The sequence below is a fragment of the Mus caroli genome, chromosome 4, assembly GCF_900094665.2.
Source record: "Mus caroli chromosome 4, CAROLI_EIJ_v1.1, whole genome shotgun sequence".
Taxonomy (NCBI): domain Eukaryota; kingdom Metazoa; phylum Chordata; class Mammalia; order Rodentia; family Muridae; genus Mus; species Mus caroli.
In genome coordinates this window covers 35,463,507-35,490,099 of record NC_034573.1, presented here as the reverse complement: position 1 = coordinate 35,490,099, position 26,593 = coordinate 35,463,507, and the positions used below count along the sequence as shown (strand labels likewise).

The 26,593-nt window shown below is 43.2% G+C and overlaps 1 protein-coding gene across 2 annotated transcripts in view; it reads right to left on the bottom strand.

Moving 5' to 3' along the window:
* Ubap1 (ubiquitin associated protein 1) overlaps positions 1–26,593 on the bottom strand; it is a 43,130-nt gene that overhangs the window by 3,326 nt on the left and 13,211 nt on the right. The window contains exons 2-4 of one of the 2 annotated variants that reach the window (XM_021160991.1): positions 19,848–19,887; positions 14,417–14,541; positions 6,685–7,608 (exon numbers count right to left, since the gene is read on the bottom strand). In XM_021160991.1, the coding sequence (XP_021016650.1) occupies positions 6,685–7,608; positions 14,417–14,541; positions 19,848–19,881 (1,083 nt within the window). In that variant the 5' untranslated portion in view covers positions 19,882–19,887. The remainder of the gene's footprint in view (positions 1–6,684; positions 7,609–14,416; positions 14,542–19,847; positions 19,888–26,593) is intronic. The other variant, XM_029476291.1, reaches the window with a different exon arrangement.

Below are 26,593 nucleotides of genomic sequence, written 5' to 3'. Positions count from 1 at the left end.
GTTCACCTCTGATAATGAAGCCTAAGGCACAAAGGCAGCTCAGCTCACTCCCAGGCCACAGGAACAAAATTGCAGGCTTTCAGTATCTTCAGCTTCCAAGAACCAAAGAAAACATTTTATGATTTTCCTTGTTTCCTTTCTCTATTGGGTAAAGCAAGGCAGTAAGTAGTCAGTCCTCTGTCCTAAAGCAAGCTCTGCTATAACCACATGTTCTCAAACTGAAGAAAGCTAGGAGGATCACAGGCATGTAGGCTGACAGCGTCTACTGAACTGTGTCACCTGTAACATACTCTAAGCAGTCCATTCCCAGGGGCTTCAGCAGGCTACAGCAGCCATGGAAGAGCAGAAGCTAAAGCAGTCTAGCCACTTTGCAGACTCAAGATTATATGGCCCTTCTCAGGAGCAGACTCTGTGTGGACTCACGACACAGCTTCCTAAAAAAGCAAAGGCAGCTCTCACATGAGCCCAGCCAAAAAGCCAGAACTACTCTTCCACCATGTGTACTTCCCCCTTTAAAAGCCCCATGAACACCTGCTAGAATGTGGGCACGTTTCTAAATTACACACACTTTTAGAAAGTGCAGTTCCTAACAGCTGTGCTTTGGGAATATTTTGTCCTTCAAGTAAGTGTGGCAGAAGGAAGGCCTGATAAAATTCTTTGATCTAGTTGTATCTTTGTGAATATTAAAATGCAAACCTTTAGGCTAGAGAGAGAGCTCAGCAGTTAAGAGTGTTTATTTATTGCAGAGAAAACCTGGGTTTGGTTCCCAGCATCCACATGCTAGCTTAAAACTATCCATAACTTCAGATCCAGGGAATCTGACAGCTGCTGAACTCCCCAGGTACTAAGCATGCATGTGCTATATATAAAATATGTATGTAGGCAAAACATTCATATACATAAATTAAAAAAAAACATTTAAGCTTATCTCTATATCTAGTCATTTTAACATCATTTGTAATAAATATTAGAGATAATGTAATAGCCAATAAGGTATTATAATAAAGTTATATGACTATTAGGTAGTTTTTGTCTCACTATGTAGGCCTAGAATTCTCTTAAGTAGACTAATCTGGCTTCAAAAAGCAGAGATCTGCCTCCCTCTGCTTCCAGTGTGCTCACACCCAAAAGATTTTTATGGTTGTTTTGGTTTTTTTTTTTATGTATATGTTAGCCCATATCTATATATGTGTATACACCACACGCATGCCTGATGACTGTAGAGCTCAGAAGAGGTCATGAAATTTAGAACTGGAATTACATGTGGTTATTAGCCATAATATGTGCTGGCAACCAAATCTGGGTCCTCTGTAAGTTCTTTTAAGCACTGAGCCATCACTTCAGCTCAATGCATAGGATTTTAAATACTAGGGCTGAGCAAAGTATCCTTCCTTTTTGAAATATTACAACTGAAAATACTTTGCTTAATAGAGATAAATGACTCTTCCACATAATGTTTTATTAATCAAACAGGCACCACACTAATTAAGGAGATTCCAAAAGGACAATGTTTAAAAGGATCCCTTATCACTGGGGCTTTAGAAGGAGGAAGGTTGGGCTGGAGAGATGGCTCAGTGGTTAAGAGCACTGACTGCTCTTCCAGAGGTCCTGAGTTCAATTCCCAGCAACCACATGGTGGTGCACAGCCATCTGTAATGGGCATCCAATGCCCTCTTCTGGTGTGTCTGAAGACAGCGACAGTATACCCACATACATGAAATATATCTTTTTAAAAAAAAAAAAAAAGGAGGAGAAGGAAGGTCCTCAAGTTAAGGACAGCCTGGGTTATACAGCAAGACTAACTCCAAAAAAATGAAAAAGGATTCCTTGTCAAAATTACTAGTACTAGGGTGTTTCAAGTCATTTATCAAGGTTATAATCCATGATTATGATTAATGTGAGGGGGCAAGGTTGGTACACCCCTCAGACCCAGATACACCACCATTACTGCACTCTGACAGTCCTACCTCATTAGGAGTTTTGTCAATAAAAAGATAAAATGTAGTTATTGGCAAACATAAAATGGGTATTGGGTTAAGCCTCAGTTTGTAAAGACCCAAGGTGCTCAACACAATAACTAAGTAAAACATCACTAGTAAATTTCAAACTTTCCAGAGATTGAGGGTAGAGGACTTGAAAAGCTTCCATAGGTGGAAGTGGAGGTGGACAGAGCCAGCCTACGAATACCTCTGCAATGCTGGAATCACTGGGGTTTCTTTAGAGGCCGGAGATGGCACTGCAGTTAAGGGTACCTCTGCTCTTGCCAAGGAGTCAGGTCTGCTTCACAGCACCACATGGCAGCTCACAGCTGTAACTCTAGTTCCTGACTTCCTCAGGCACCAGGCATATACATGTGCACATATATATACATGCAGGCAAACACTCATAAAAATAAAGCAATCTTTTAAAAAGAAGAAGGACCCAGAGATGGCTCAGGTTAAGGTACTTGCCACAAAACCTGACCACTTTTTGAACCCTAGAAACCATATTGTAGAAGAACAAAACCAGCTCCCACAAGTTGTCTTCTGGCCTGTGTGCTATGGCCACATACACACAAAACAAATGTGATTTAAAAAAAAGTTTTAATGTATAAAAATGTAAAAAGATATACACGGTTGTGGCTAAGTTGACAAAGTACTTAGCATGCAGAGAACCCTGGGCTGGATCCTCAGCAGATCTGTAATCCTAGCACTCCGGATGCAGAAGCACTGGATCAAGTTCGAGGCCAACCTGGGTCATAGAAGACTTTGCCAAAAACAAAAGCAGAAAACTACAAAAATTTCAGCAGTGGTTTTAAAAGAAACGGGAAAACAAAACACATCTGCACATCTGCAATCCCAGCATTCAGAAGGCTGAGGCACGTCAAGGACAGGGCTGGGGAAATGACCATCGGTAAAGGCTTTCAACACAGGATGAGGAGCTGACTTAAATCCCTAGCATACATGGAGGTGCATGGCTGTAATCTCAGTGCCTAACCTCATCAAAAACCTTCAGCAATGTACAAAGTGACTACAGAAGATACGTCCGTCCTCCATGTGAGCGTATGTACACAAAGATAAGGGATAGCCTTGGCTACATAGTGAACAGACAAGCTACACAATGAGACCCTGCCTCAAACACATACATTCAGCTGTATGAGATGACAGGGATAAATCCCAGCAGATTATTGAAAAATCAGACACAATGGTATGGATACCTACAGTCCAGCAACTGGGGAAAAGAAGGTATGGATTACCAAAATCCAAGGGGAACCTAGGCAGCATAGTAAAACCAACTCCCTCCATTCCATCAGAGAGGAATAAATGAGGGAGAGTTTAATGACTTCAAAATACCTGACTGAAGAGCTGGAGAAAAGGAGATGTCAAGAGCTATTCTGTAACATAAACCTTTGCTTAGTGGGTTTGTTTTAATTCCTTGACATTTTGCCCAAGCTGGTCTCAAACTCATTCATGGTCTCACCAGTTTGGTAATACCATTCCAGAAGGCACAGGCAGGTTTCTGTAAGACCTAGGCCAGTATGGTCTACACTGTGAGTTTTAAGCTAGCCAGCATTACACAAAAATCCCTGTCTTAAAAAAAAAAAAAAAGAAAGAAAGAAAGGAATAAAAATAACAAAAGGAATGGAGATGACAACAAAAGCTTGTGGGCTCAACAATTGTCCTGCCTCTGCCTTCTGAGTAGAGGGACTACACACATTCCTGGCAAAGTGGCTCACCAGGTTAAAGGTACTTCTTTCTCATCCAAGCCTGATAACCTAAGCCAGAGTCGTAGAGGCCAAGTAAAGGTGGCAGGAGAGCCCAGGCTCCAGAGTTGTTCTCTGACATCTACACGTTAAAAAGTAATGGCAATATATAAAATCCTAAACACATTAGAAGGCTTAAAAACCAAAGGATTCTAAATGCTGGAAACAATTTAAAAGAGAAATTTATATAACTCTAGCACCTAGGAGTTTAAGCAGAACTCCCCTGCCCCCAAGTTCCAGGCAGCTAGGGCTGAGTTTCTAAAAACCAAGGGGAAAAGAAGAAAATATAAAGATCAATAAGTGCTATAGTTTGTTTAATGGCGTCCTGGATGGTTCTGCGTGTCAGCTTTCAACTTAACACAAGCTGGAGTTATCGCAGAAAAGGGAGCCTCCTTTGAGGAAATGCCTCCATGAGATCCAGCTATCAGGCATTTTCTCAATTAGTGATCAAGGGTGGGAGGGCCCATTGTTGGTGGTGCCATCCCTGGACTGGTAATCTTAGGTTCTGTAAGAGAGCAAGCTGAGCAAGCCATGAAAAGCAAGCCAGTAAGCAGCACCCTCCATGGCCTCTGCATCAGCTCCTGCCTCCAAGTTCCTACCCTGTGTGAGTTCTGGTCCTGACTTCCTTTGTTGATGAACAGCAATGTGGAAGTGTAAGCTAAATAAACCCTTTCCTCCCTAACTTGCTTCTTGGGCATGATGCTTTGTGCTAGAATAGAAACCCTAAAACAGCCGGGCATGGTGGCCCACGCCTTTAATCCCAGAATTTGGGAGGCAGAGGCAGGCGGATTTCTGAGTTTGAGGCCAGCATGGTCTACAAAGTGAGTTCCAGGACAGCCAAGGCTATACAGAAAACCCAAAAAAAAAAAAAAAAAAAAAAAAAAAAAAAAAAGAAGAAGAAAAGAAAAGAAAGAAACCCTAAGACAATAGCTACAATTAATAAATAGAGAGTCAGAGAAGTCTACATGGAAAGTGGTCTCCTGCAGAACCTGCAAGTGGAAGGAGCCTGACTGTGAGTGTATAGAATGGATAAGTGGCCCGGGGCATAAAGAGCCTCACTGAAGAGCAGAACAAAGACTCTGAAGGCCTGAGAGGCAGTTCCATACATACTACCTACGAATAAGGCCCATTTCGCCACTATTGTCAAAAGGACCTATGAGTTCCTTAACTTCTAATGTTATTTTATATAAGACAGTAAACCATGAAATCAAAACCTGAATAGTGAAACTGAATAGCCATCTAGCCTGGTAGTGGTGGTACACCCAAGAGGCAGAGGCAGAGGCAGAGGCAGGCAACTATCTGTGAGTTTGGTAGATGTAAAGAAAGATAAAGTTCTACAGCACAGCAGGGCTATCTAGAGAAACCCATCTCAAGAAAGGAAAGGAAAGAAAAGAGAAAATGGCCATCTAAGATAGTCAGAGCCTGGCTCCAGGCACAGTTCTGATAACGTTCCCATCTGGGGGGTGTGGGGGTGCACCACTCTGGGCCGTGGGCACCATGATCGTGGAGAAATGTGCTTCTCTCATTGAGGATCCCCAGGCCTCACGCTATGAAGACCTAGCTGGGAACCAGGCTTTGCCACAAGGGAGATAATCAAGACTCCCTTAAAGAACACCAGAGCTCCAGCTGTTCAGACCTATGAATGAAAGCAAGTTCACCAAGACACAGGCCTCTTCTGACCCTGAAGGTCAGGTCATCTGGCCAAACAATGGCTAATGGTAGGTGTTCTGGTTGAAAAAGAGCTCTACTGTTAGTTCATCTAAATGAGGCTGGGTCCTGGCTGAGCAACCCCTATCTTTCCAGGGTGCTTTTCACTTACCTAAAGCATCATTTACCCAAGGTCCTGAGTTCAATTCCCAGCAACCACGTGGGGTCTGATGCCCTTTCTGGTGTGTCTGAAGAGAGCAATGGTGAATATGTAAAAATTTTTAAAAGCTTTAAAAAAATTAAAAATAAAAACATCTATGAGCTAGTGTAGCATGAACGTCTGAGACTTCTAAGATTTAAGGCTCAGGATACAGAAACATGTTGTGGGGCTGCACCACCACATCAGGAACTAAGCTTATGCTACGTGACAAAGAAACTGCCCTGTTTTGCCCCCATTTTGTGTAGCAAAATAGATTTTCTATGGGGTTAGGAAAGTTGTAATCTTTTTATTACTCCATCCTAATATATTAAAAGTGTGAGTACTCAGTAGAGGTTTCCCTTAGCCCTCTTTTTTTCAAACTGACCAGTGCATACTGTTGACAGGAGAAAAAAAAAAATCACACAACTACATCTATCTATAGATTTAATAACAGATTTCTAACAGTTGCTAGGAACCATGTGGTCTGAAGAAATGTAATCCCAAAGAGCCACATTGTGATTTTTTTAAAAAGGGAGGGCGTAGAACCAGGAAGCTAGGAAAGGAGAGGGTGTACCGAGGAACAGCCATCCGCAAGTCTAGAAAGAAAATGGGTAACAGAGACAACTACATAGCCAGGCACTGGGATGCACACCTGCAATCCCAGCACGCAAGGGGTGGAGGCAGGAGATCTAGGCTGTATAGGAAGACCTTGTCTCAACTAAAACCACCAAGACAAAACCTATTAAGACAAAGCAGCACTAAAAGGAACCAAGATTAGACAGAGAAATACAATTCACAAGAGTTGTGTTGTCTCTTATATTTAAAAAGGAGAAGATCCTAAAGATGCAGGGAGGTAAACAGTAAGCAAGCTTTGGCTGGGGATGTAGTGTGGTGGCAGAGTGCCTGGATTTGATCCCTAGCACTGAAGAACCGAAAATAAATATACAAGCTGCCCTCAGGAAAATAAGCAGAATTCTATCAGAAAACAAAGCCATTCTCCACGCTCTATCAACCCTAAGGCTTGTGGGAAGCAGGTCTGCTGCTAAGTGGGCTCACTGAGCCGCCTTTGGAGTAAAGAGTAGGACTGACAACTTACTGTGGGACATGGATCTGGAGGTGATGATTCTTCTGTACACACAGACACGCTAGACAGGGAAGGCATCTGGGAGCATGTCAGTGTTGGCACCTCTGTGCCACTGTTCAAGTTCAAAGCTGAAAGCCCAAGAGTGTGGTCCCCATTGAGCTCACTGGCACTGCTTTGGGTGGAAGGCTTTAGGAGACTCCGGGATGCGCCACTTCGGAGGCAGGATGTGCTATGGAAAGTGCTAGCAAGCTTGACTGTCTTCTGATTGCTGTCATCAGAGTCAAGTTTAGGGAAGGACAGAGATTTGATATTGCTTACTGTAGGAATAGGGGGGAGGGACACTTTGGAAGACAGCGACATCTTTTCACAGTTGCCCAACTGTGGTAAGGTTATAAAGCCATTGGGTTTATGAAGAGGCTTGAAGTCTAAAGTTGCCTGCTCCAAGGATGCCAAGACCTCCTCATCCTGTAACACAGTCCCCGAGCTTCCCCGGGGTGTGTTACTGTCCAGTAACTGAGCCATTATGGGTCCAGTGGTTCCTACCAGAATGTTTCTCAGCTCTTCCTTCTCATCAATGGTTTTTAACTCCAGATTATCAAATGGGTCCTCTTCACACTCGAAGTCAGCAGGATTGAAGTCTGCCTTAGTGTGGGGTGGGCTGAGAACTTTCTGCTTTGTGGCACTACTGCTGACCCGAGTAGGAGTGAGGATGCTGTTGTGCTGTAAGCTGGCAAGGATGGGGTTAATAGGAGGCGGCATTGTGGCTGTATTGTGAGTCTTGGGGAAGCTCACTTTGCTGTCACCCTCTGGACCACTCTTGGAATTCACTTTAGCTTCTGCTTCCTCAGCTTTCCGCTCTGCTTCCCGCTGAGCTTCTTGGATTAGTTTAATATCTTCAGCCCACTCAATGGTTTTCTTTTCCAAGGAGAAGTCATACTGCAGAGACACAGCAGAGAGAGGAGGTGTGAGCCCAGGGGCTGCCCTCCCCTCCCCAGCTCAGTCCTGGGTGTGTGAAGTACAGCAGGCAGCACTTCAGCACACCGCTGAGCCTCACTGAGGAATACTGAGATTTCCAATGTCCAAACCCCGGGTTAGCTGTATAAATTAACTCTACACATCGGACCAAAGGGAATTTGCCACATCTTTTGCTTCTCTTCGGCCTATCCCCTCCCTAATTCTACATGGCTAGAGGAAAAGGTAAGCCACACACTCAAGGAAGCCATCCTGATGACCCATCTGTTCTAAAATGTATGGCACTCACCTCTATCAGTCATCTCTGGTGCATACCTGCAAGTACATGCACTTAGTGTGTAAACTCACACCATGTCCTGCTATTGGCAGCAGCCCCACAGGCCATCTTTGGATCTCTATTATGTAGCACAATATCCTTCAGAGATCCTATGCCCAATAATGACAGCACCTAACCCTGAAGGAACAAGTTCAGGGGCACCATGAAAGAACTTGCTGGTTTGCTTTGTTTGCTTGAGCAGAACCAAAGACCCGAACCCAGGGCCTTGTACATGGGAAGTGCTCTACCATGAGCCCATGAGCACCTTTCATGGGTTAACTCTACAGATTACCTAAAACCCCTTAGATCCCGCCCACAGTCACAAAGCCAGGAAGTACTGGATCTGAAGCTGGCCAGCTGTGTGCTGTCAATCCACTACTGGGCTGTAATGAATATACTGCAGTCAAAATTCAAGGAGACATATTACTTGGTGCCCAATTCAGCAACACAATTGTTACAATCAGGACAAGGTTAGCATGGCGGTGCACGCCTTTAATCCCAGCACTCGGGAGGCAGAGGCAGGTGGATTTCTGAGTTCAAGGCCAGCCTGGCTAGAGTGAGTTCCAGGACAGCCAGGGCTACACAGAAAAACCCTGTCTCAAAAAACCAAAAAAAAAAAAAAAAAAAAAAAGAAAAAAAGAAAGACACACTAAACCATGAAGCAGCAGTCTATACTTTGCAGATGAATAATGAAGTCAGCAGGCCCTTTGTCTGTTCTTCTTTCTAAGGTATACGCTCAATAAGTCTCCTTCCTCTACTTTCAACACAGAAAAGGGGAAGGGAAACAGAAAGCAAACATGATGGCTCATGTGGAAGACAGAGAGGCAGGAGGATCATAATTTGAGGAGAGAGAAACTATCCATGAGACTGGGGTAAGCACTCAGTAGCAGAAGCTATGAAGGCCCTGGGTCGATGACAATCTATACACTATTAACAGCACACTTTAAACAATATTCTAGTACTTGGGAGGGGGAAGCAGGAACATCAGAAGTTCAAGGGCAGCTGAGCTGTAGGAAACCCTACTTAAAATAAACAAACTTCATAGTTTCTTAATAAACCCTAAAAATGTAGCCCAACTTACAAAATTCTCATTGTCATACTTTAAAAATATCTACAGAATTATAGAGAAAGAAGAAAACCAAATCCCTTGCATTCACCCTAACTGGGCAGAGCTGAAGAATGTATGCCTGGGAGTTCAAGACGGAAGCATGGTAAAGACACAGAGTTTAAAATGCTGAGGGATCGTTCTAGAAAAGGAAGAAAGAAAACCTACCTAGACACACGGTCACTAAGAATTCCTGTCCCTACTCCTGCAGCTGTGCTCTGCAGAGGTGGAAGTGGGAGGTGGGGGAGGCACTATCTTTTCTGTGCACCATGAACAAAAGGGAGAGAACAGCCATAGGCAGTTAGAGCTACAGAGCTAAATGAAGAAACCTAATGTTGTCTGTTTAACCTTTTGACAGTACAGTATAATAGTTCCTTTTCTCATTGCTGTGAGAAATACAGAAGTAAGCAGGACGTGGTGGAACACGCCTTTAATCCCAGCACTTGGGAGGCAGAGGCAGGTGGATTTCTGAGTTCAAGGCCAACCTGGTCTACAGAGTGAGTTCCAGGACAGCCAGGGCTACACAGAGAAACCCTGTCTCGAAAAACAAACAAACAAAAAACCAACAACAAAAAAAGAAAAGAAAAGAAATATAAAAGTAAGTTAAGCAAGGGAGACTGTTTGGGGTCACAGTCTGAGGGCACAGGGGCAGGAGCTTTAGGAAGCTGGTCTCACGGCCTGCAGTGAGGAGGCAAAGACAAATGCCAGGATCGGTAAGCTGGACCTTTTCTGTTCAGTTCAGGACTGAGCCCATGGGATGGTACCACCCACACAACCGGGGCAGGTCTTCCACCTCAATTAATTTAGATAATCCCTCACAGACATCCACAGAGACTTGTCTCTTCATTGTCACTACATCCTGTGACAAATCACACAAGTGGTGGCGCACGCCTTTAACCCCAGCACTTGGAAGGCAGAGGCAGGTGGATTTCTGAGTTAGAGGCCAGCCTGGTCTAAAAAGTGAGTTCCAGGACAGCCAAGGCTATACAGAGAAACCCTGTCTCAAAAAAAACAAAAAACTAAAAAACAAAACAAAAACAAACAAACAAAAACCAAATCACACAGATCCTACTAAGTAGCCTAGACTATACAAACTTACTGTGTAGTTCTGTTGTAGAGAGGCAGAGAACCCAAGTACAATATGGAGTACAGAAAAGCATTATCAACCCTTAGCCACAGCTTCCTTCTCCATAGTTTTGTTTGTCTAAAATCAACTACAATGCAAGAACAGTTGCATTCTAGAGATAAACAAATCTTAACTTTTGGGCTGGAAGACGTCTCAGTAGTTAAGAGTATTCATTACTCTTGCAGAGAACCCAACCTCTGTTCACTACCCAGCAAATATCCTTAACTCCACTTCAAAGACAGCTGACACTCTCTGCTGACTTCTGTAGATCACAAGCAGATGTGTGGTACACATACATGAACACATGTATGCAGGCACATCACTCATATTTATACAATACAAACTAATCTAAATGAAAATGATAGAGTCTGGCATTTTCTCTAGATGATATGTAAGTTTAATGATGCATGCTGATGGACTCTTGTCTCTCTCTGTAGCTCTGGCTGTCCTGGAACTCCTTATGTGGACCACACTAGTTTGAACTCATAGAGATACATCTGCCTCCGCCTCCTGAGTGCTAGTATTAAAGGCCCATTGATTAGTTTTTATAATTTGAAAGCAACTCATTTAAAGCAGACGTAACGGCTCACTACTGCAATCTCAGTATTTGTGAAGCAGTGGCAGGCAGCTCTCCCGATCATCCTCAACTACATAGCTGAATTTGAGAACAGGATGAGATGTATGAGACACTGTCTCAAAGAATCTAAAGTAGCAGTCAGAAGGCAGAGAGAGATAGGAAGATCACTTTAGGTTCCAGGCCAACCAAGGTTACATAGTGGGTCTGGCTGGAGGAAGGAGGCCACTAGGGTAGGCTTTGAGGGGTAGAGCCCAACCCAGATTCCAGGCCATAAGCCCATGGCCCCAGGAGTCGAAAAAGAAGGTCTGAATGTAAACAATTAGTCCCCAGCTAATGTCCCTGATTTGGGAGGTTGTGATACTTTTAGGAGGTGGTGCTTGACTCAAAGAATGGGGCCAGGGTGCTGGGGGCTGAGATGAGCACTGACCCTATCTGACTTCTCAATGTGACTAGTTACCCCACACTCATGTTGCAGCACACAGAGGCCAGTCCACCGCCATGCCTTCATGCCATGGTGGATTATCTTCTCCAGATCGTGACCCAAATAAACTTCCTCCCTTAAGTTGTTTCCATCAGGAACTCTATCAGCAATTGAGAGGTAAATGATACCAAGGTTTCTGTGTTGCTAGGGTAGCCTCAAACTCTTACATGAAAGTGATCCTCCTGCCTCAGCTTCCCAAGCCTATGGGATCACAGCATGTGTGTCTGCTCCTAGCAAAAATCACAGTTCTTGGTGTTATTTTTTCAGGGAAAGGGGGCGGACGGGGCAGACAGGGGCGCACACGCACCTGCTCAGGAGTAGAGATAAATTCAGGGCTTCATGCATGCAGAGCACACATGCTACTACTGAGCTACATCTCTAGCTCTAGATGTGTTTTAGAAAATCATTTTATTACCAGAACTGAATACACAGAAAGGTGTTTAATGACTATTCATCATCACCTATAAAAAATTATCAGAAGGAGCAAGGAAAGCAAAATCAGCCATCTGGCCCAAAGAAGTGTCCACTGAAAACATATCAACCCAGTGTTCAAAACTACTTAAGGTGCTTAGCATCACTAGGGAGTTGAAATCAAAGCCATAGATACAACTTCTTACCCATAAAGAAATACAGAGTGAAAAAGACAGTTAATATCACAGGTTGACAAGATGTACAGAAACTGGGATACACCTGCAGTGCTAGTGGAAACATTAACGACAGAGCGAGCCACTTTAGACTATTGTCTGACGTTCCTCTAAATGTAGTTATGGGAAGCCCAGCAGTTCTACCTTTGTACATGCACCTGGAAGAATGAAAACTATGGGGAAAGCCTGCATACAAATCTTCACAGCAATACTGGTCGGAACAGTCAAAAGTAAAGTAAAAAACTACCAAAATATCAATCATTTGATCAATACATAAAATGTGGCATATCCACACAAGAGAAATACTGCTTGGCCCATAGTGATGGCCCACTAGTCTAACAGAGTAACACGGGGACTTAGAGGCTGGTTTTATTAGAAGTGCTGACTCTGTTTGGGTCAGTCAGTGCACAACAAGTAACGAAAGCAAGAACGTGTGAGCTGCCCTTTTCCAAAGCACCCTTCTCTCTTGCACTCACTTGGGTCCAGGAACAAGAAATCTAACGTAGAAACATCTTGTTCCAAAGGCTAAAACTGCCTGCCATTCCAGGAAGCAGCAACTTCTTTCCCCCTCCCTTCCCCTCCCTCCCTCCCTCTCTCATCCTCCCTCCCTCCCTTTTTTTCTCCTCTTTTCTCTCTCTCTCTCTCTCTCTCTCTCTCTGTTCCTTAGAGCAGAGCTGAGCACTCTATTGACTTAGACGAAAGAGCGGCACTCAGGAGAAGAGACATACCTTGTATGTCTAGCAGCAACTTTCTTATCAACAGGGCCTAATTCCGAACTAATGCTCAACCGACCAAGGCACAGCTCACACTACAGAGCAGGATAGCGGTGAGCATCTTGAGTGATAACAAGCTTTAGTAAGCAGCCTGCTGTACTCTCCCCAAGTGCCCTCACTACCATTCATCTCCTCAGCTGGGAGCCTCCAGAGTGAGGCCTCAGGCCTAGGATTCCAATTACAAAACCTTAAATTAACTACAACTGTCACAAAGGCCACAGCAGGTTTCTTTTCAGAATTGGGGAAATAAAATATTCTAGAATTACATAGCATGAAGTTTACAAAATATGAATATATTTAAAACTCAGGATGAGCAGTGGTGGCCACATCTTTAATCCCAGGACTCAGGAGGCAGAGGCAGACAGATCTTTGTGAATTTGAGGCCAGCCTGGTCTACATAGTGAGCTCCAAGACACAAAAAACCTGTCTCAAAAAACCAACCAAACAGGCTGAAGAGATGGCTCAGCAGGTAGGAGCACTGCCCTTCCAGAGATCCTGAGTTCAATTCCCAGCAACCACACAGTGGCTCACAACCATCTGTAATGGGGATCAATACCCTCTTCGGGTCGTCTGAAGACAGCAACAGTGTTCTCAAACAAACAAACAAATCTTCTCTCTCAAAAAGCAAACAAACAAACAAACACAAAATCCACTGAAGCATATAGCTTGAAAGGGTGACTTAAGCTACTAAAGCAAAGCATCTGAATGACGTTCAGAACTCAGACTGTAGAAGACAAGCTACTTCCAAAGTGACACACTGACGCCTTCCTTCCCTAGTGAGTGCTAGAGACAAGCCTCTGTGCACAGTGTAATTATACAGTCTCTGTCATCTCAGGAGGACGTGTGAACTCCCTGGGCTCTCTTCTTTTCCATCACTTTAAGATCTAAGCACCTTGAGGACACTGAGGGTGTCACTCTCCTCAGTCCGCAGAGAGCACCTCTCAAAAGCAGGCAATTGATTAAAGATAGATAGATAGATAGATAGATAGATAGATAGATAGATAAGCAAGCAAGCACACACTGAAGGAGCTAGCACTCAGCTTTTTGCTCCTTTCAAGATGTAATTTTGTTTATTTATGTATACCTGATCTCTACAGAGGAGAGGGTTAAGAAAGCTCTGGAAGGCGTTTAGGCACAGTCCTAGCAGACTGACAGCTTTCTGTACAGTCAGAAACTGTTCTTTATAGAGATAACTCACGGGGAAAGTCAAGTACAGGCAGAGAGGCAACCTATATTCAACAAACTAATGATGACTTGGAACATGGGCTAATGTGCTCTGCTAAAACCTCATGTCTCTATGCTTGATTTAATAATAGTTATTGAGTTATAAACTCTTTGAATAATTTTAAAACCTAGAAATGCTGTGGAAAACACTGCAAGCAAAGCCAACTAAAGAGGCTACCATGATAGCCTGGGGAGACTGAGGTAGTCGAGAATGAGGTGTGAGGCAGAGCTAAAGACAAACCCAGATTAACACTGCTGACTGAGACGACAATGAGGACATCAACAAAGCAAAGAGGGGCATGAGCAACATGGATAACTGGTATTTGTTTAGTACTAGGCACAGAAATGCAGAAAAGATAATAGAACATGTAAAACAAAACCCATGCATGTGGAAGACATATAAGTGGAGCTCTAGGTATCATCGTAAGCAGGCATTAACAGGGGCAACAAGATAAAACTAAGAGATGTAAAAAGAGCTTTATCAAGTCTTTAATGTACTGAATATTAACTATAATCCACCGCTTACCTGCATCTCTCTGACAACCTGTAAGCAGTCAGGCAAGGAGAAGCCAATAGGCAGACCCACTTTCGCTGGTGTTTTGAATTTGTCTCCTATCTTAAATGGGACATCATCAAGGTAACTGAAAGTCCCTATAATCAAAAAATAACAATAAAGCAGAGAACATCAGCAAATAACATTCATATGCTATAATCTTACGCTGAGTTGACACACACTCATTTATACCACCCTGACACTTGAGTCCCTCTCCAGTGGCTTACTGACATCTGACCATTAAAGAATCCTACTCAGTCTATTTCATATGAGGGTTTTTTTTCTTTTTTGTTTGTTTGGTTGGTTGGTTGGTTTTTCGAGACAGGGTTTCTCTGTATAGCCCGGGCTGTCCTGGAACTCACTCTGTAGACCAGGCTGGCCTCAAACTCAGAAATCCACCTGCCTCTGCCTCCCAAGTGCTGGGATTAAAGGCAGGCACCACCACCACCACCACCACCACCACCCGGCTAGGGTTTGTTTTCAATTACATTCAGTACAAAATCCAAAGTACTTACCAGGCAGTAGTGGTGCATGCCTTTAATCTCAGCACTCAGGAGACAGAGGCAGGTGGTTCTCTAAATTCCAGGCCAGCTCGGTCTACAGAGTAAGTTGCAGGACCGGGGCTACAGAGAGAAACCCTATCTAAAAAAAAAAAAAGGCAGGCGGATTTCTGAGTTCAAGGCCAGCCTGGTCTACAAAGTGAGGTCCAGGACAGCCAGGTCTATTAAAAAAAAAAAAAAAAAGGGGGGGGGTGGCACTATGTGTGTGTGTGTTTGTGTGTGTGTGTGTGTGTGTATACAACATAGTACTTAAGCTAACAATATTATATTGTATATTAAAAATACCTAAGAGAATAAATTTTTTGTCATTTTTGAAACAGGATCTTTGTTACATACAAACTGGCCATTAACCTGAAATTCTCTTGCCTCCATTCTGAGATCTGGGATTGTAAGCGTGCACCATGCCTGGCTCAGAACAAAGCTTAACTGCTTTTAGAAATTTCAAAAGCCAGTCAACATCCGAGGAGAATTCATGGAGGGAGAGGGGTTGGTGAACCCCCACCTTAGCAGAAGAGCTATGGACAATTGGTATCTTCTGGAGGGAGAAGAATCAGCTTTCTCTAAGAGATTCCTATAGGAGGAATAATAACAGGAACTAACCTGCCTGCTGGGCAGTGGTGGCGCACGCCTTTAATCCCAGCACTTGGGAGGCAGAGGCATGCGGATTTCTAAGTTTGAAGACAGCCTGGTCTACAGAGTGGGTTCCAGGACAGTCAGGGCTATACAGAGAAACCCTGTCTCAAGAAAACAAAAAAAGTAAATTAAAAAAAATAATAATAATATTATGAACTAACCAGTACCCCCAGAGCTCCCAGTGACTAAACCACCAACCAAAGAGTACACATGGTGGGACTCATGGCTCCAGTTGTATATGTATCAGAGGATGGCCTAGTCAATCATCAATGGGAGGAGAGGCCCTTGGTCCTGTGAAGGCTCTATGCGCCAGTGTAGGGGAATGCCAGGGCCAGGAAGCGGAATGGGTACGTTGGTGAGCAGGGGGAGGGGGTTTTTGGAGGGGAAGCCTGTAAAGGGGATAACATTTGAAATGTAAATAAAAAACATATTTAATGAGAGGGAGAGAGAGAAAAGAGAGAGAGAGAGAGAAAAGAGAGAGAGAGAAAGATTGAGATTCCTTAGCAGGTCAAGTGTATTCCATAGCCAGGAGTACATGAGCAGTACAAACTGGACTCAGCTATTTTAAAGACATAAAGTTGGAGGTCTCGGGTAGAGATGGATCTGGGCAGAGTTACGGCAAAGAGTGGGGGATGAATATGATAAACCGAAATTACATGAAATTCTCTAGGAATTAATGAAAATATTTGTAACACACACTCAGAGGCAGTCCTCAGTATCATGACCTCCTCATCCAGCATGTCAACCACTTAACAACAATATTGAGAAATTATTTTTAGAAAACTGTTTAAGGACTATGGTGACAGCTCGGTAAATAAAGCACTCTATGTGCAGGCTGAAAGCTTGTCTTAAATCTCTAGGACCCACTTAAAAATCAGGCACTGCTGGGTGTGGTGGTGCACACCTGTAATCCCAGCACTCGGGAGGCAGAGGCAGGCGGATTTCTGAGTTCGAGGCCACCTGGTCTACAGAGTGAGTTCCAGGACAGCCAGGGCTACACAGAGAAACCCTGTCTCGAAAAAACAAAAAAACAAAATAACCAGGCACAGTGGCACACACTAAAATAACAGTGCTTGGGGAGCAGGGACAGGAGGAGCCTGAGGTCTCACTGGCCAGAAACTCTAGCCAAATCCACTACTCTCAGTCTTAGTGAGAGACCCTGTGTAAAAAAAACAGTAGGCAGTAAGCAACAGAGGAGGACATCTGATGTTGACTGAACTACACACACACACACACACACACACACACACACACACACACACACGGGGGGGGGGGGGGGAGCCGGTTTGAAAGAAACAGGCAAAGAGACAGACAGACAAACAGACTTAAAATGTTAGGTTAGGGCCAGAGAAAATGGCTCAGTGGATAAAAGTGTTTGCTACCACAATCCTTAACCCATGTGGTGAAAGAGAGAAGTTGTTCACTGACTTCCACTCATGCCATGTGCATGCACACACAGGCACATACATCATAACTAATATTATTAATAATAGTAATATTAATTATAGGGGCTGGCGAGATGACTCAATGGATAAGAGCACTGACTGGTCTTCCAGAGGTCCTGAGTTCAATTCGCAGCAACCACATGGTGGCTCACAACCACCTGTAATGTGATCTGACGCCCTCTTCTGATGTGCCTGAAGTCAGCTACAGTGTACTTATGTATAATAATAAATAAATCTTTGGGCCAGAGCAAGCAGGGACAGAGCGAGCAGAGTTGACCGGAGCGAGTGGGGTTGACCAGAGCTAAGCAGAGGTCCTAAAAATTAAGTCCCAACAACCAAATGAAGGTTTGCAACCATCTGTACAGCTACAGTGTACTCATATACATAAAATAATTTATAATAATAATAGGAGATGTAGTGGCACACAGCTTTAACCCAGCCCTTAGGAAGCTGGGGTAGGTAGCCTCTGTGAGTTCCAGGCCAGCCTGGTCTACACAGCAAACTCCAGGCTAGGCAAGGCTACATACTAAGACCTTGTCTCAACATCAATAACACCACCACCAATACAAAGAAAAAAGAGAACAAGTCACTTGTACACAAGTAAGCTGTGTACCAGTCACATGTGTCCATCTACAGTTACCGACGCTAGACGACACCCTCTCCTGATTACTCAGTAGGACAGGGTATCTGGAAGGTCTCCCCCCTGAGCTACTGACTGTGAACGGCAGAGTTTGAGTGATGTACCACCACAAGAACAAACACGGTATTATGCAACTTACATGTGGATGTGTGGCAATATACATTTTCAAAGATATTTCACAAAGTTTGTAAGCAACAACTGCTGCGTCATTCTGACACAGCTGAGTGACTCCAGCTCAGAAGAGCTCTCCACCACAAGCTGCCGTGCAGCCCAGTGGACCAGTGCCACAATGATGAGCAGTGTCTAAAACCATGTCTGTATGTGTATGCCATATTGGTGAGGTATCAAAGGAGACAGAGGCAATGGAGCCCCTGGAGATGGTGGAACTGGGGCAGTTGTGGCTGCTGGGAACCAAACTTAACTCCTCTGATCGACTAATTTATTATCTCAACTGCTGAGCCAGCTCTCCCAGCCCCCAATGCAGTTTTTAAAATGGAAAATCAGTTGTACAAAAATCTGAAGTCTCGGGCGGTGGTGGCGCACGCCTTTAGTCCCAGCACTTGGGAGGCAGAGGCAGGCGGATTTCTGAGTTCGAGGCCAGCCTGGTCTACAGAGTGAGTTCCAGGACAGCCAGGGCTACACAGAGAAACCCTGTCTTGGGGGGTGGGGGTGGGGGACAAACTGAAGTCTTGGATCCTTCTGGATAAGTGCCTACTAAAGGGCTGGAGAGATGGCTCAGCGGTTAAGAGCACTGACTGATCTGATGCCCTCTTCTGGAGTGTCTGAAGACAGCTACAGTGTACTTACATATATAATAAATAAATCTTTATAAAAAAAAAAGTGCCTACTAAAGGACAAAATGGTCTAATCTTAACTATTTAGGAGTCTAAATTCTCTACAAGTGCAAATAATAAAATTTAGTTCGGTGATGGGCACATACCTTTAATCCCAACACTCAGGAGCCAGAGGTGGGTATAAAGAGACCATGTGTCCAAAAATAATAGTTTGGGGGTAATCTTGATTTTTTTAAGACAGGATTTTGATAATATAGCAAAGTCTAAGCTGAAGCTCACTGTGTCTCATGCCCAAGCCTTCATCTGGAAGATGAAGAAAAGACAGAGAAGGACTAAGCTACAGCTTGGTGGTACAGCACTTGCCTAGATACAAAAGACCCTGGGGTCAGCAACCTGAGAAATGGCTCAGCAACTAAGAGCACTAGCAGCTCTTCCAAAGGATCCGGGTTCAATTTCAATTCCCAGCACCACATAGCCATTCACAAGTGTCTGTAACTCCCATACCAAGGAATCTGATACCCTTACACAGACACACATACATGCAGACAAAACACCAATGCACGTGATATACAGAAAACATTTTTTTAAAGATTTATTTTATTTATTTTATGTAAGTTCACTGTAGCTGTCTTCAGACACCAGAAGAGGGAATCAGGTCTTGTTACAGATGGTCGTGAGCCTCCATGTGGTTGCTGGGATTTGAACTCAGAACTTCCAAAAGAGCAGTCAGTGCTCTTAACCACTGAGTCATCTCTCCAGCCCCAATAAAACATTACAAAAAAAAAAAAAAATACCCTAGGTCCAATACCCAGAGAAACACACACACACACACATACACACACACACACACACACACACAGGAAGAAGGGGGAAGATGAGAGAAGCAAAACGATAAGCTCCTGTGTAACTCTAATTATTACTTGTACCTTCATAATGCTCCAGCTGACACAGCAAACTGCTTTTGGGGTATGGGGGGGCATGTGTGTGATGCAGGACCAAAACAGACATCATTAACTAAAGGCTTAGAACCTCCATCCAAACAGATGGAGAAAGCTACAACCATGAACAGAAAAAGGACTAACGCTGCAGAACAAGAGGCAGGCCCATGTGTAGCTCTAGATGCCACCCCAGAAAGCCTCTAAAGACCACAGTTTAAGTAGGCATTTGAAGCAATACTTTTAAATGACTGCAGGCCCTGAGATGCACATGCTGTTTTGTACAACTCTATATTACTCAGGCTGCTCAGTATAAAGAAACAACAACATAATACTAAATTAACTCAAATTCTCTGATCAAATCATGGCTTAAATCTTAACATTTAACACCACTCACCATGAAAATCTGTCCCCAACTTCTTAGAAGCCATTTAGACCTGAAAAAGAAGGAAAGGTTTCTTAGGCACTGTCTTGAAACAGTATAAAGAGACAAAAACAAACAAGCAACAGCAGAACACTAATGTTCCAGGACCCGCCTTCACGTTTCACTCCCCAAGTCCTCCAAAGGAGGCCTAATAGAGGAGAGGTTCACTATTTTTAAACTTGCATCATTTTACTACTGTGTTACATCCCCATGTGCTGCCTGCACAGTGCTTGTCTGTGGTCAGAGAACAACTCTGGAGCCCATGTTCTCCTCCATCCTGTGAGCCCCAGGGGTGACAGCAAGGCTTCCGGCCTGGCATCAGCACCTTTACCTGACAAGCCTCTGCAGCTCCTAGAGCTGAGGGTTCTGGAGGAGACATCAAGCTAGGTGGGTGCTCACACATGGGGACTGTAAATGGGGACAGGGCAGGGGACCACAGACAACGTGAGGCCAGCCTAGGCTACACACTGAGTTTAGGCTAGCCTAAACAGAACAGCTCTACCTCAAAACCAAAAAAATCTTTTTTTTTTTTTTTTTTTTTTTTTTTTTTTTTGGTTTTTCGAGACAGGGTTTCTCTGTGTAGCCCTGGCTGTCCTGGAACTCACTTTGTAGACCAGGCTGGCCTCGAACTCAGAAATCCGCCTGCCTCTGCCTCCCGAGTGCTGGGATTAAAGGCGTGCGCCACCACACCCGGATGAAAACCAAAACATTTCTAAACGGAAATTTAAATACTTCTTAAACCCGAAGGCTGAGGAAATATTGGAGGAATAACATACTGGCAGCCAGCAATCAATGATTCTGTCATAAAAGAAAACTATCACTAAGCCGATCTTCCTGATGGAAATAGCAAAAGTCTAACACCTGAACAAGTTACTTATACAGTAACTGAGTAAGGAACTTGTTAGTGTAACACCTGAACAAGTTACTTATACAGTAACTGAGTAAGGAACTTGTTAGTGTAACACCTGAACAAGTTACTTATACAGTAACTGAGTAAGGAACTTGTTAGTGTAACACCTGAACAAGTTACTTATACAGTAACTGAGTAAGGAACTTGTTAGTGTAACACCTGAACAAGTTACTTATACAGTAACTGAGTAAGGAACTTGTTAGTGTAACACCTGAACAAGTTACTTATACAGTAACTGAGTAAGGAACTTGTTAGTGTAACACCTGAACAAGTTACTTATACAGTAACTGAGTAAGGAACTTGTTAGTGTAACACCTGAACAAGTTACTTATACAGTAACTGAGTAAGAAACTTGTTTTATTTAATTTAGGTAAGCCAGTGTAGATCTCTGACTAGCTCCTAACTGTGGAGACTGAAGAATCTCTGGAATAGGGTCTGCACACTTTATTGCCTTTTACAGCATGAGGCAGTAGCTCTGGCTGGCTCGAATTCACTATGTAGATCAGACTGGCCTCACACTCAGAGATTCACATGCCTCTGCCCCCAAGTGCTAGGATTAAAGGCATGTATCACCAAGCCCAGCCCAAAGCTTATTATAATTTGAAAAAATGTGTTTTTGAAATATAGTCTTGTATAGACCAAGCTAGCAAAAACTAACTATATAGCTGAGGATGGTCCTGAAATCCTGATGCCGCCGCCTCCACTTGAGTGCTGAGATGACGGACCTGTGACCACGCTGTTTTCGAGGTGATAGGTGAACCACACTTGCTAGACAAGCACTCTACCGATGAAGGTACATTCCCAGCCCTTAAAGAATTATTTCACAAGCTGCCTACCAAGAAAGCACAACTCACTAGAGGCTGAATTGAAGTTAACTTGCAAAAGAAAAAAAAATCATCTTTGAGCACTCTGCCTGACCACTAACCTGGTGTACCTCCCTCTACACACAAACTGTAAATTTTAGTTGAATGTGACGTATTAGAATCCTGATTTTGTAAGTTAAAAACATGTCTATGAAAACTAAGTTTATCAGTCCTGAATGTTATTAGTCTTTTTGAGTCTACTAAAACCAAACACTATTTTCAGCCTATCATTTGCTCACAAGCTGTGTTTGAAAACCAGACCTCACTGTTAAAGGCTGTGCACACCCAGCACATCTAGCTGAAGATGGAAAGCCAATCAGAAAGGTGCACACAGCACACTGACTCCCACTGTGCATGTCAGTGCCCAGCGAGCTCCTTATGTGTGTTCCTTCCTTCTCCCAGCTCACCCAGAACACTGCTTGCTCAGATCCTCCCAGCATTAATTTGCCAAAAAAGACATGACAAGCTCTGACATTTTCTAAAAGAGACCAATATGCTTTGGAAACAAAGAAAGACAGGACACCCTTACAATACTGGGAGCAAGGATTATAGTCAGGCTTCAGGCTTTTTCTTTTCTGTATGTTTTCTAAATTTTCCACATTGAGTGTGTATCACCACATGTAACAATCATTTAACCCTGGTAGAAAAACTAAAAAGAAAACAGGGATGTGAAAGTAATCAAAGACTTTCACCTCAAAACAAGAAAAATGAATGAAGAAGAACCCAGTGATAAGAACTCAGGGATAAGACGGAGCAGCTTAGAGGTGTAACCGTTATTTATTAACTTTACAGGGTACAACCCATGAAGAGCTAAGGTATGAACTGCCCCAGTACAGAACATGAATGACCACTCATAAACCTCCACACACAAGAACTATGAAGCTATTCCATAAGAATATACCTCTTCCAGGGGCTGGCAAGATGGCTCAGCGGTTAAGAGAATTGACTGCTCTTCCAGAGGTCCTGAGTTCAAATCCCAGCAACCACATGGTGGCTCACAACCATCCGCAATGAGATCTGACGCCCTCTTCTGTTGTGTCTGAAGACAGCTACAGTGTACTTATGTATAATAATAAATAAATTTAAAATATATATATATACCTCTTCCTGTGCTGGCAGCACGCTAATGGAGTGCTAGAGAACCGAACTCCATCCCCAGCCTTTCTTGTTGGGGTGGTTTGTTTGTTTCTGAGGTAAGATCTCTCGGAGCTAGTCTAGTGCTATGAACTCCAGGACAGCTTCAAAAGCTCACTCTTCCTGCCTCTGAATCTGCAGAAATTATAAGTGACCCTATCAGAATACTATTTTTTTGTTTGTATTTTAAACTCTTTGTGCCACTTGTGTACAGAGGCACATGGAGACCAGAAGAGCGCACCAGATCTCCTGCCGCTAGAATTTGAGAGTCTGAGAGAACCTGATGTGGACAATGGGAACTGAACTTGGATCCTCTGGAAGAGCAACAAATGTTCTAAGTAATGAGAGTCATCTCTCCAGCTAACAGATGCCCCTGTAGAATGCCTGAGTGAACACAACTGAACAAACTTCCCTGAATAGGAGACTCTCAGAACTCAGGAGAGCTGAGGCTGGGATCTGAGTTTCTCAGGAGGTAGAGGCGACAGGACTGAGTTCAAGGACAGTCTTGTCAACAAGACTAAAACTGTAGCAGAGTCGATACATCAGAAATAAAAAGTGCTTCTACGTAAATGTTTCCTTTCCTTTTTTTTTCCTTAGAAAGCAAGTCAGGAGGATCAGGTGCTAGAATATATATAACCCAGGGCCTTGCACATGCTAGGCAAGCGTTCTACCCTAGACCTACACCTAAAATTTTAAGCAGCCTCTTAAACCACAGGGCCAGAGTTAGGGAGATGGCATGGGGAAAAAGTGCTATGAAATCATGAGGACCTCAAGGGCTCACATACACAGCTAGTCACACACAGGCAAAACACTCATACTCATTTTTTGTTGTTGTTGTTCTGTTTTATTTTTCAAGACAAGGTTTCTCTGTGCCTGAGTCTATCCTGGATCTAGCTCTGCAGATGAAGTGGGCTTCTAAAAGAGATCCACCTGCCTGTGCCTCTTGAGTATGGGATTAAAGGTGTGTTTGGTCACCTTACCCCCTGCCACTGACAGGCCATACACACCTCACCCCCATTTCTTAAGACTCAGTGACCTAGCCAGGATACAGTATTTTTTTTTAATTTATTTATTTATTATATGTAAGTACACTGTAGCTGTCTTCAGACACTCCAGAAGAGGGCGCCAGATCTCGTTACGGATGGTTGTGAGCCACCATGTGGTTGCTGGGATTTGAACTCTGGACCTTCGGAAGAGCAGTCGGGTGCTCTTACCCACTGAGTCATCTCACCAGCCCTACAGTATTTTTAAAAAAGAGAACAAAAGGGGGCCAAGCAGAGCATGGTGATGCATGCCTTTAATCCCAGCACTCGGGAGGCAGGGGCAGGAGAAGCTGAGGGCTGAGGAGATGGCTATTACACTAGAAGTTATTAATCTCACCAGAAGACCCTAATGCCAAACATAACTTTACTGTTCTTCTAGCAGTTTTCAAACTCAGTGAATTACAGCTGAGCATGGAAGCACTCACCTTTAATTCCAACAGACAGAGGTCTCTGTGAGTTAAAATCCAGCTAGAACTACAAGGTAAGCCCAGATAGAAACAAAAATTAAATAAAAATTAAAATTAAAAAAATTGGGGTTAAGAGTACTGACTGCTCTTCCAAAGGTTTTGAGTTCAAATCCCAGCAACCACATGGTGGCTCACAACTATCCATAATGAGATCTGACACCCTCTTCTGGTGTGTCTGAAGACAGTTACAGTGTACTTACATATAACAATAAATAAATCTTTTTTTTTTAATTTTTTAATTGGGGGCTGGAGAGATGGCTCAGCAGTTAAGAGCACTGACTGCTCTTCTGAAGGCCCTGAGTTCAAATCCCAGCAACCACATGGTGGCTCACAATCATCTGTGAAGTCTGACACCCTTTCTGGGATATCTGAAGACATCTACAGTGTACTTACATATAATAATAAATAAATCTTTTTTTAAAATTTAAAATAAGGGGGCTGGTGAGATGGCTCAGTAGGTAAGAGCACCCGACTGCTCTTCCAAAGGTCCGAAGTTCAAATCTCAGCAACCACATGGTGGCTCACAACTACCCGTAATGAGATCTGATGCCCTCTTCTGGTGCATCTGAAGACAGCTACAGTGTACTTACATATAATAAATAAATAAATAAATAAATAAATAAATAAATAAATAAATAAATCTTAAAAAAAGAAAGTTTAAAAAGAAAATTAAAATAAAATATAAAATCTGAACACTACCATATAATGTCATGTCTCCTTGATTAATTTTTTAATTTTATTTAGTTTATGAATGTGAGTACACTGTAGCTGTCTTCAGACACATGAGAAGCTGGGCATGGTGGCAAACACCTTTAATTCCAGCACTTGGGAGGCAGAAGCAGGCAGATTTCTGAGTTCAAGGCCAGCCTGGACTACAGAGTGAGTGCCAGGACAGCAAAGGATACACAGAGAAACCCTGTCTCGAAAAACAAACAAAACAAACAGACACACGCATTGGATCCTATTACATATGGTTGGGAGCCACCATGTGGTTGCTGCGATTTATTGTTGTTGTTTTTGGGGTTTTTTTTTTTTTTTTGAGACAGGGTTTCTCTGTGTAGTCCTGGCTGTCCTGGAACTCACTTTGTAGACCAGGCTGGCCTCAAACTGAGAAATCCGCCTGCCTCTGCCTCCCGAGTGCTGGGATTAAAGGCGTGCGCCACCACGCCCAGCTGGTTGCTTCGATTTGAACTCAGGACCTCTGGAAGAGCAGCCTCATCTGTCCAGCCCTTAATTAATTTTTAATAGAACTTAAATACAAGAACCCTATATGTGACTAGCCAGAAAACTGTCAGGTCACTCTCCTCTTACAGAGCATTTGTTTACACAATTTGTTTTGTTTTGGTAACAAAAGCTACTTTGAAATAGGGAAAACAAGATCAACAAAAGCAGAACTTGAGGGGAAGCTTTTGTCTTATTTTGCCTTTCTGGGAATTTGTAATAAGACCTGATTCCCTCTTCTGGTGTCTGAAGACAGCTACAGTGTACTTACTTATAATAATAAATAAATCTTAAAAAAAAAAAAAACCAACTCTCAGAAGTTGTTCTCTAACTTCCACACATACACCTGGCACATGCACACACACACACATATATATCATACACACCCCCACGCACAATGATTGAAATAAATATAATGTGGGTGGTTTAACGTCTTCTTTTTCCCCTGGGAACTGGGTCTAGCTGTCCTTGCACCTGACTTTGCTTCCCAAATGCTGGGATTAAAGGTGTGCACTACTATGCCTGGTATATTTATAAACTCACAATTACGCCAAAATATGTAAGAGTCAGGTATGGTGGCACATGCCTTTAATACCAGTACTTAGGAGGCAGAGCAGGCTACTTATGATTTTGAAGGCAATCTGGTCTACCCAATAAAACCTTGTCTTCAAAAGCACTAGGCACACACATGGTACATACATACATTCAGGCAAAACAATGAAACACATAAAATAAAAAATATGGAGCGATGGCTTAGCAGGTAGAGTTCCTGATGCTCTCTTGCGAGAGGACCTGGGTTTGGTTCCCAGCACCTCATGGTCTCTTACAACTATCTGTAACTCTAGTTCCAGGGTATCCAAAACCCTCTCTGGCCTCCAAAGGGAACTGCATACAAGTGGTGCACAGACATACATGCAGTCGAACATTTGTATACATATAATTAATAAAGAAAGAAAATCTAAAAAAAACAACAAAAAAAACAAAAACAAAAACAAAAACAAGCGTTCTTTATTGGTCAAGCATATGCCTTTAGTTCCAAAAACAAAAACAAGCGTTCTTTATTGGTCAAGCATATGCCTTT